The sequence below is a fragment of the Aptenodytes forsteri genome, unplaced genomic scaffold (genome assembly GCF_000699145.1).
Source record: "Aptenodytes forsteri isolate BGI_AS27 unplaced genomic scaffold, ASM69914v1 Scaffold145, whole genome shotgun sequence".
In the NCBI taxonomy this organism is placed as follows: domain Eukaryota; kingdom Metazoa; phylum Chordata; class Aves; order Sphenisciformes; family Spheniscidae; genus Aptenodytes; species Aptenodytes forsteri.
Window position 1 is genome coordinate 4,195,939 of NW_008795122.1, and position 10,039 is coordinate 4,205,977.

Consider the following 10,039-nt stretch of genomic DNA (forward strand, 5'->3'; position numbering starts at 1 on the left):
TAGAGGTCTTTTCTAACCTTAACGATTCTATGATTCTAAACTAGTTATCACAAATACTATGAGAAGAAAAATGCAATAACTTAAACACATCATACCTGTTTGAATTCTGAGTCTTTTCCCACCATGACCTGAAGACAGTAGATAACTGGATCACCCTTCATGGGCTGCAGAACCTCCCATGCGATTTCACAAGTGTGATCGTTTATTCTCTCTATCCTTGGTGCTGAAGGAAGAAAACACAAAAGTGACAGCTAGCTCTGCTTTTCCCATCACTTAACGTTATATTCTAATGACTCGTAAAATTCTGTATTCTATCTGCTATTTTGTCTCAGAGAAACAAAAGATTCAGATTCAAATGTATTCTTCCTACAATGTTTTCTAGAACAACTAACAATTCACACAGGTCTCTACTGCTAGTTTAGGTAACATCCAAGAGAAAGCAAGTAAAATTTGGTGACTGCAAGCGTGTAGCGTATGCAAAAACACAAAAGCTGCTATGTTTAAAATTATTCTAAACATGCTAGGAAGAATTTTCACCTCAAATTACTGTAACAGCCTGGTTACTCTCTCCCAGTAAGCAAGGATTCTAAGTACAGATCTTCTTATGTCAAAGAATGCATAAACCCCAAGTATCTCATTTTTGGAGTGAATATTTTAGGCTTTAAGCAATTACATGAAAGAAGCATTCCCTTACTATCCCTACCTGCACTTGGAAAAGGGCTTAGCATTCTAAATACCCCAAATACAACACAATACCAAAAACAACTTGCCATCCCCCCACCCCCAAATGAAAAAAGAAGCACCTTTACCTTTCAAGGCAGCTGGAACAGATTTGGGAGTAGTGAAAACATATTCTTGAGAAAGGGGACCTTCACCAGCTTCATTACATGCCTGAATACAAAATTTGTATGATGTTGACTCACTGAGTCTTTGTACTTTGTATGTATGACATGGTCCTCTGTATAAGGACACAAACCTGAAAATGGAAACAGTAGCTTATTTTAAACATAGAAAAGGACTTCCAAAGTAGCTACGGTATTGTCTTGAAATCTATTCCCATAATTTCCCAGAATCTAATGAGGAGCCCAGAAATATTTATTTCAGAGTTAAACAGTGTTCTGGCATTACTATAAAACAATAAGCTCATTTTCCAGTGCCAAGTTTTTATTTCTCATGTCTTTGAAATAAAAATCTCTCTTACACAAAGAGTACTACAGATTGTCTCTTGGCAAAAATGATCGTAAGCATTTTCAGAAACCTTTCTGCACTTGAAACAATGGGAAAGGATGGCAGTTCTCGCTCTCTATGAGCTGCGTACACTGCTTTTGTTTTGGCCATCTACTCCCCCAACATCTTTAGCTTTTCAAAATTAGGTAACTAGATTTTAGCTTTTTGCTCCTTTGCAACTCTCCCTTACTACACCTAAGAAAGGGTCATGGATCCAACTGCTCTTGTACATCATTGTCAGACTGATGAAGCTCACTCAGATCTGCACAGGAGGCCAGAGTCACGCTTGTAGTACACACCAAGTCCCATTCTGAGAGCTTTGTAGACTCTCCTTCATGTTATAATTCTTACATAGACTGATCTTGGCAGTTTTCATTTGATTTGCAATTTTGGTATCCCCAGAACACAGCACAAGTTTATCTCTCTCTGCAGGGGTTATCATCTACTTTGACTTTTTCTTTTCTTTTAAATTTAAAACAGGTGGTACCTGCATGTGACCTAGTCTTTGGTAATGGCAATGAATTTCTTTCCAGTTGAGTCTGGTTTCTTTTCCTCCTTACAGCAGAGCAATTGCACCTAGCAGATCTATTTTGTCTCACTGTGAAGCTAAAGCTACTCAGAGATTCAGACATGGTATGTAGTGTAGCAGTACTGTTCATGTTACCATTTAGGCAATGGTACTTGCTGTACCATCTCAGCTTACATTCTGATTTAACATGAGAGAAGGGATCCCTTAAAATAATCATTTGTACTATATGAGTTTATTTTCCACTAAAAATAATTGCCTATAAAGACAACAGAGAGTAAAGAATTCATCCCTTCCAATATCAAGTATACAAAATCCACAAGACTGATGAAACTTGGTACTTTGACAAAATGCTTAACCAAATGTGAGAGAGAGACAAGCGTGCTGTTTCATATTGAACTGTAAATAAAAAACTATGAATCTTGTACTTCCCAGCATGGAACCCTAGAGCCCTTCTTGCCTTGCCAGATGAGACGACCCCCTATGTCTGTTGTAAATTCAGCAAAGCATATGGAATTTTGCCCTTTGCTGCCATCTCCCAAGCATCAGACCTCAGTGATACAGGGCAGATTAAAGCGATGCCAAAACCAACCTTCTGTTCTTATCCTCCATTTGAAGGTGGTACTGAATGGAGTCAGTTAATGCTTTTGCAGTTCCCTCTCCCCACTTCAGCTTGAGAGTCTGAGAACTGTATGCAGCACACTCCAGGCGAGGTGGATCTGGGGGGAGAGGCTTTGTTTTCAGTTTTATGGTGTGGCTGAAAGGACCCGCTCCGAGGCTGTTTAGGGCTTGAATTCGTACTCTAGTATTTGAAAAAAGAGAGAATAAATTAACTTGAAATTAGACTCTAAAAAATAACTGGTCATTTCCACCATTCACATTCAAGAGAGAATAACGGTACCACATAGGTGGTACTTTCTACAATGAAGACTTTTATCAGTATTATGCTTTGATAGACTGTCATGAATATGCAGGAGTGTCACTGTCCTTGCCACATTTTATGGACCTGGATTGATTCAAAATAAAAATATGTTCGCATATTTGCATCATTCACATTAGTGAAAAGATGCAAAAGCTCTATCAGCTACTTCAAGAGTGGTCCATCTTCCTGACCCCACAGGCCTTGTACCAAAGTTTTTGATAGCCACACTGGAGATGAGGGAAGGTAAAAAACCCCACCCCCAAAAGAGGTGAATCCGTATCTTTGGCTATTATATCAGGTGAGTTCAAGGATGACTACAGGAAAGTTTTATGGGCTTTTTGGAACAGATCCAATTCATGTGAAAATAAAGTGATGGTGCCCATCACAAGCCATCTCTCTTGCTGTTTTCACAGGTAAAACATCTCTGGGTGCCTGCAAACACAAGCCATCTTGGGTCTGCTTGGAAAGAGGTCTGCTTGGAAAGGGAGAGGGGGGAAACTAGAAGTCGTCAAAGGACACATAGCTGAGGGGTTTGTAGAACTCGAAATTCAGGGATTTTTTTTTTTTTTTGGATACTCCATGGAAAACAATGCTGGCATTAGGTTTACAAGTAAGAATTAAAAGGAGTAGCCAAGAAATTTATTTCTAAAAAGGAAAAAGCAGAAAACAGAGAAATCTGAGGCTCTTTACATATCTCACAGGTAGCCATAGAGAGCAGTGTGTCTAATCTCATTTTGTAGACTAACATTTGCTTGTCTAAAATAGTATCTAGCTAACTGGAAAAAAAGTAATCACAATAATAATAATTAAATTCTGAAACAATCAACCACAGAATTTCAAAATATTGAAACACAGATGTATGTGCAGGCTTATGAGTAAGTATTTCTCCTTCACTACAGTAATATTTAACATTATGCTAATTTATTATAGCACAGAACTAAGGTTAATATATGCAACTTTTTATTTGCACAAAGAGTTGACAGTGTATTCTATAAAAGCACTTTTGTGAGTAGAAGTACACTAGTATCTCTGCAATAGGAGCTTCTTTCTTTCATTTGTTGACACAGAGAGCAATGGCTCTTCAAATTGCCAGCATTATTGTTAAATACTTACAGGCACACAGAAACACTGTAGTCTTACATACAGCATTAAAAAAGTAAAAACAAATCTTTAAGGATTCAGAAAACTGCATATCCAGATGATATCCTAACTATACTGAAATCAGCGTGGGCTTAAATTCTGACTTCAGTGGGGCTGATGTTCTCCTTTACGTTTTAACACTGAGGACATGTTTTTGTAACAGGAATGTAGAGTGCCTTCAGGCAGAATTATTGATTTTTACATTTATATTTTTCAGTAACCCTTAGGCCAAACGTAAGGGATGATTTTAGCAACTAAAATTCTTCAAAAGAGATTTAAAATTGATTGATAGATTTTCAAACCAATATTATTCATGCTGACTGCCACCCAAATACTTGCTATTTCTGCAGAAAAGGCATTGCAAGTTGTGATGAGCTGTCATTAGATCAGACAATCCAGTCAAAGACTGGACATGGTCCTTCCTTGGATGGATTTTATATTGTCAAACAGATTAGACGCCATCTATCCATGAAGCAACCAGTCCAAAAAACAGTTACGAATCTGAATCTGTAATCTGAATTCAGTTAAACTGACACATTAACCAGACAACACAACAATACCACAATAAACAAACTAACATAAATTATTCTTGAAAGAAAATAAAAACAGCACAACTCATCTATTTATGATGATCATAATTACAAAGCTTCCTTTTGCTCAATGGCTATGTACTAATGCTTCTGAGAGTAATGCAGAGAATAAAAAAAATACAAGGAAACAAACAAATAAAGAATCTGCTTTTGTGCAAGAAACAGTAGGCTGTCAAGTAGCTGTACATGGCATACCTGTAGGTAGTATCTGGCTGTAAGCCATCTATAAAATAGGTCAGAACCTTCCCAACAGTTACTGGCTGCTTATCTCCAAAGTCTATGCTGTAGCCAAGGATTTCAGATCCATGGTCACAAGGTTTTTCCCAGCTTATAGCAAGGCATGTGGAGGGGGAATAGTGTGGACTTTCAACTTCATCTTCACTTAGTCCTCGAAGACAAGTCACAACTGCAGGTACAGAGGCTGGAGTCATACATGCCACTACTTCACTGAAAGGGCCTGCACCTGCAACATTCACTGCCTGCAAATGCAAAGTAGACCATGTTTTTACGCCAGGGTCAATTCCCGTTTCCAGATTTCACTAACAATAGTTTTACATCTTTACCTGAACCCTGCAATAGTATATAGTTGCAGGCAAAAGCCCTTTCATTTCACAGTTGAGCCCAGGCCCACAATAGGAGATCTGCATGCATCCTTCCACACCACCCCACTCCAGTCGATACTCTGTGACATCAGCTCCGTTACTCACTGGAACCTTTAAAATGGATATAAATATTTAGAAGTTAAATTCACTGACTGAAAAAAAAAATCAACCGCACTCACCACATCTGTATTTTTTTTCACAGGAATGTTACCCTCCCATTTCTTTGCTGATTTTTAATTTAGTACAATACAGATAAATCAGAATGCATTACTGGCCTTGGGTGACCTGTACTTTAAAACCACTATTTACTGTTGCAGAGACTACTCTATACAAAGTAATTGTGATTTCAGTTGCTTAAATACAGAGATCATTTAGCATACGGCATTTGGCTTAGGAGCCTGAACAGTCGATGGCAAGAGATGGTTTTCTTGAGAAGGTGATTTAGGGTACTAGGGTTTTCACTGACTGGATCTATAGTGCAGGGATGACAATATGCAAAAGCACACTGGTGCTAGCGTCTTCATCTTACAGACTAAAGGACTCCTCCTTTGGAGCACATCATGGAGCTCATGCATGGAAACTAGGCCGTGAGCATAGTGCATAAAAGCAGAAAATCGTGCATTCTGTCTTTTCCCAAGATAAGAGTTGTGAACCGGCTGGGAGAGACACCTAAGCAACAACACAGACCTGGACTGAAATGCCTGCTTGAGTAGGCTGTTTTTCCTCATTACCTGCCCTAGGAATCCAAACTTAGCCTCTCAATTTTGGGAGTTGAATGGTTTTAATACTCCTTAGAAATAATAATTTGAAGTACAGTTAAAATCACATGTACCAGTGCCAGACTAAGATATGAGACTATGGAAAGATATCAGCAGTCAATGAAGTATAAAGAAAAAGCCAACCAAAAAGCCAAACTCCTCCCCCAAAGAAACAAAAAATTTCATAGATCATGAAGAAAACAAGAAAAATGCTGCTGCTGTTTTGGATTAAATATTCCAAGATCGCAATCACACCAAGGTGCAGACAATAATTGCGCCAAAGCATGTTTTTTTCTTTACCCTTGTCTTGAAAGAAAAGTATTTGCTACTTTCAGCATTAGGCTATGTGAAGATAAGTGACTGATTACAAACAGCATTTCAAAGGGTAACATTTGATGCTCCTGTGCTGTGACTGATAAGGACTCCCTTTCCCTTCTCTCATTTACAATGAGATGTGTTTGGTGAGAGAACTAATGCAGCTGTGGATGGCTGTGCAACTGTCGGTGAAGATGGAGTCATTTCTCAATGTTACCGCTGTTGCTGCTGTAGATCTAATGGAGTTCACCTTAACAGAAGTAGGGGAATCCAAGCCAACAAGCGCAGGGATGACAACAAACTGGGGGGATGCATTTGATATGCTGAAGGGTATGGCTACCAGAGGAATTTCAACAAGCAGGATCTGATACAAACTTCAGGAAGTTCAACTAAGACAAAGGCAAGCACAAAGTCCTGGACCTGGCATAGAACAGTACAGGCTGAAGCAACTTTACCAAAAAAGAACCTGTGTGTCTTGATGAGAAAGTTGAATGTGAGTCAGCGTGTGTCTGATGAAGGCAAACTACATACTGGCTGTATTAGCAAAAGAGCAGCAAGAAGGCTGAAAGGAGTAATGATTCCCCTCTACTCAGCACCAGTGAGGCTGCATCTCCAGTACTGTGTCCTGTCTTGGGCTCCCCAATACAAGATGGACATTGACATAATGGAGTAAGTCCAGTGAAGGGCCACGAAGAGGGAGTGCAACATACAACAAAAAGGTAAGGCTTATTTGATATTAAGATGACAAGGCTAAGGGGAGATCTTACTGCTGCCTTAAATTACTTACTAGGAGGGTACAAAGAAGATGATGTCAAATTCTTCCTGGAGGTGGCACAGTGGCAAGACAAGAGGCAAGAGTCATGCCTTGCACTACAGGATATTTTGACCAGACATAAAGGAAAAAAATTCTACAGCATGAGAGAGTTTGCCCAGAGACAGCTTTACCAGGCTGCAGAATCTTCATCCCTGGAGATAAGTAAAACTTGACTGGACAAGGCCCTGAGAAACCTGACCTAAATTTGAAGTTAGCTCTGCTTTGAACAGAAGGCTGAACTAAATGACATCTAGAGGTCCACTCGTACCTTAATTACTCCATTATTCTATAAAGCAGACATCTAACATTGGTCAAATTAATCCTACCTGAACATTGTAAGAGATTTCTTCAAAAGGCTTTGCATTGTAGACATTTAAGGAGAGCTCCTCTGACACACCCAGTAGGAAGCACGAACTCTACCTTCCAGGTAAAATAGTTTAATCTTTTTTTTTCTGTACGGTTCTGTAACTCAGATACTTCACTCCATCTCAAGCTGCTGAAAAGCTGTGTTTAAACAGTGTTCCCAGACAGAATCTTCCTTTTTACAAGCTTAATTTTTACCTATTGCATTTTTTTAAATCAGATAGCTAAATACTATGGGTTTATAGGAAGTCTGTGAGGCTTTTGCTAATTATTACTGATGTAATTATATAAAATTAAATCAGCTTATAAAAACAGCAAATGCACAATAATCTATTGTATTATGTGGATATATTCGCTCTGAGGAAAGATAACTACATTAAAGAAAAATTTTAAGAAGAGCCTGCATCACTCAGAAATGCAGTGCAGCAGTTTTGGCAAAACTCTTAAACAAAAGAACAAAGTAAGATCTCAAGTACCTGCAGGCTGTCAACTTACAGCTGTCATATAATGGTATGATGAATGACTTTAAGGTTTTTCCTACCAAGTATTGGATAATCAGGTAAGTATGTTTAAAAATGTGATTAAAATACAGTGTTAAGCTTTTAAAGTTGAACTGAAAAATTTAGAAGACAATCATGTTAAGATAGGTGTAACATGGCATTCTTACCTCCCACGACACCTGAGCACATGCAGCAGATCTGCATGCCACTTGAGGGGGCCTGCACTGATCTGGTGGTCCAGGTGCTGTAGTTATTTCACATTTTTCCGAGTAAGGTCCAAACTATTAAAAAGGGAATTGATACAACTGAATTGTAAAAATAAAATTACTACTTTTTAAGTAACAGTTTACCATAGCAGGGACATATAATAGCAGCCTGAAACTTTGTATTACTTGCCTATAAAATAAATCTCTGTGGACTGTGGATTCAGGATTTATTTCAGTATCTAACTATTCTCCAGAATAGCTGCAAGACTCTTCTCTATAGCAAATGCAATCAGAATAAATTTGACACTTCAAACTCTCTGGCAGAACAGGAAAGTGCTATCCAAATCCTTATTTTGAAGTTACATGATGGCTGCACTGTAATATAACACAATTTGTAACTGCTTATTTGTATCTATCGAAAAGAAATAAAGGATTCAAAAAATGCTTGAGCTATAAACCTCTCCTTGTGGGGTGTGGATAAAAAGTTAGGTCAGTGCTTTAAAGCCTTAAGCTGCAGACCTCTCCACAAACAGTATCAGCTGGTCCTGATACGTTTTTATGAAGAGAACGTTATTGAACAAATGCAAGCAACCCTGCCTCTCTGTCTTTAAATCAGGACTTTGGATACATAATTAAATAAAGCTTGTTCTACAGCAACGATTGATTTAAACATATTTAATACTCCGAATAGAGAAAATATTCTTGTATCCGATAGAACATGTACTCAGAAGTTAAACTAAATATAAAAAAAAAGAGAGTCGGGAAACACTAATTATTACGTTCTAGAACACTAACAGCTGTAAAAATAAAGGTCAATCAATTCACAAAGCTGTATACAGAAAATAATTTACTACCTTACTTCACATGAGAATACTGAAGTTGCAACAATGCTTTGATAAAGTACTTAGCATTTCCTAACCATCTCCCAATGCTATTATTCAGATATAGGACATAATTAGCTATTTTCTCTTCCCTTCATCTAAAACCCCCTTTATTATAAACTGATGTTTAACTGTCTGTTCCCACACAACAATAAGCTATGTGAATCAAATGGCTCTATATTAGGAAATCCTCATTTTAAAATTACTGTTAAATGCTTCTTTTAAGAGAAGATCCTTAATAGTGATTGCAGTCTCTGGAACTAATTTCATTGCAGACTGCCTCCTTACCCCAGCCTTGTTAGCTGCTCGCAGTCTGAAGCTGTACATCCTCCCCGGAAGAAGGCTGCCTACTGTGCATTCAACATCAGAGCCTTGGTAAACCTCTCTGTGTTCATCGGTTTCTGACTGAAACATTTCCAGACCATAACAGGTAATGGGTGAACCACCATCTACCTGGGGCGGTCCTAAAAATAAAGAAAAGCTTATTTAATTTTAACACATTACACATTTGGATCCCTTACACTCACTAATAGTTGTAATAGAATTACCCCAGCGCAGCTGAATTTCTCTTGCTCTTGGTCTACCCTGTAGCCTTGGAGGCTGGCACGGACCAGGAACCACTGCTGGTGTCTGAACCAGTAAAGAATCAGATGCCTACAAAGGAAAGATAGATTAATGAAGTCATTTAGGCCAAAACAAGCACTATCAATTATGCCACAAGTAAAGGCAAATACTTGAGTCAGAAACAGGATCTTCCATTTTTTGAACTACATCTTCAAATACATGAAGATGCTTAAGTGATCTGGTATGCGTTTCTCATAATACCTACATAAACCATGCTACAGTAATCACACAACATGCAAAATTAACTTTTGCTTTTGTGTTTTGGTACACATGCAAGGGGTAGAATTAAAAACAGCGGTTAATTATCAGTACAAACCTAGTATAGATGCTTGAAATATGACTTGTTCAATGTAAATCCATTCTCTTTTCCATCAAACTGCAGTTCAATGACTTCTAAAACCCTACTCTAAGGATTTGTCCTGGTTTTGGCTGGGATAGAGTTAATTTTCTTCCTAGTAGCTGGTACAGGGCTGTGTTTTGGATTTAGGAGGAGAACAATGTTGATAACACACTGATGTTTTAGTTGTTGCTAAGCAGTGCTTAACACTAGTCAAGGACTTTTCAGCTTCCC

The 10,039-nt window shown here is 38.3% G+C and overlaps 1 protein-coding gene across 1 annotated transcript in view; it reads right to left on the minus strand.

Moving 5' to 3' along the window:
* Positions 1 to 10,039, minus strand: part of FNDC3A (fibronectin type III domain containing 3A) — a 105,231-nt gene that overhangs the window by 4,148 nt on the left and 91,044 nt on the right. Inside the window, exons 17-24 of the mRNA XM_009277150.2 lie at positions 9,393 to 9,498; positions 9,133 to 9,308; positions 7,925 to 8,038; positions 4,969 to 5,118; positions 4,601 to 4,884; positions 2,346 to 2,555; positions 810 to 976; positions 96 to 223 (exon numbers count right to left, since the gene is read on the minus strand). Of these exons, the coding sequence (XP_009275425.1) occupies positions 96 to 223; positions 810 to 976; positions 2,346 to 2,555; positions 4,601 to 4,884; positions 4,969 to 5,118; positions 7,925 to 8,038; positions 9,133 to 9,308; positions 9,393 to 9,498 (1,335 nt within the window). The remainder of the gene's footprint in view (positions 1 to 95; positions 224 to 809; positions 977 to 2,345; positions 2,556 to 4,600; positions 4,885 to 4,968; positions 5,119 to 7,924; positions 8,039 to 9,132; positions 9,309 to 9,392; positions 9,499 to 10,039) is intronic.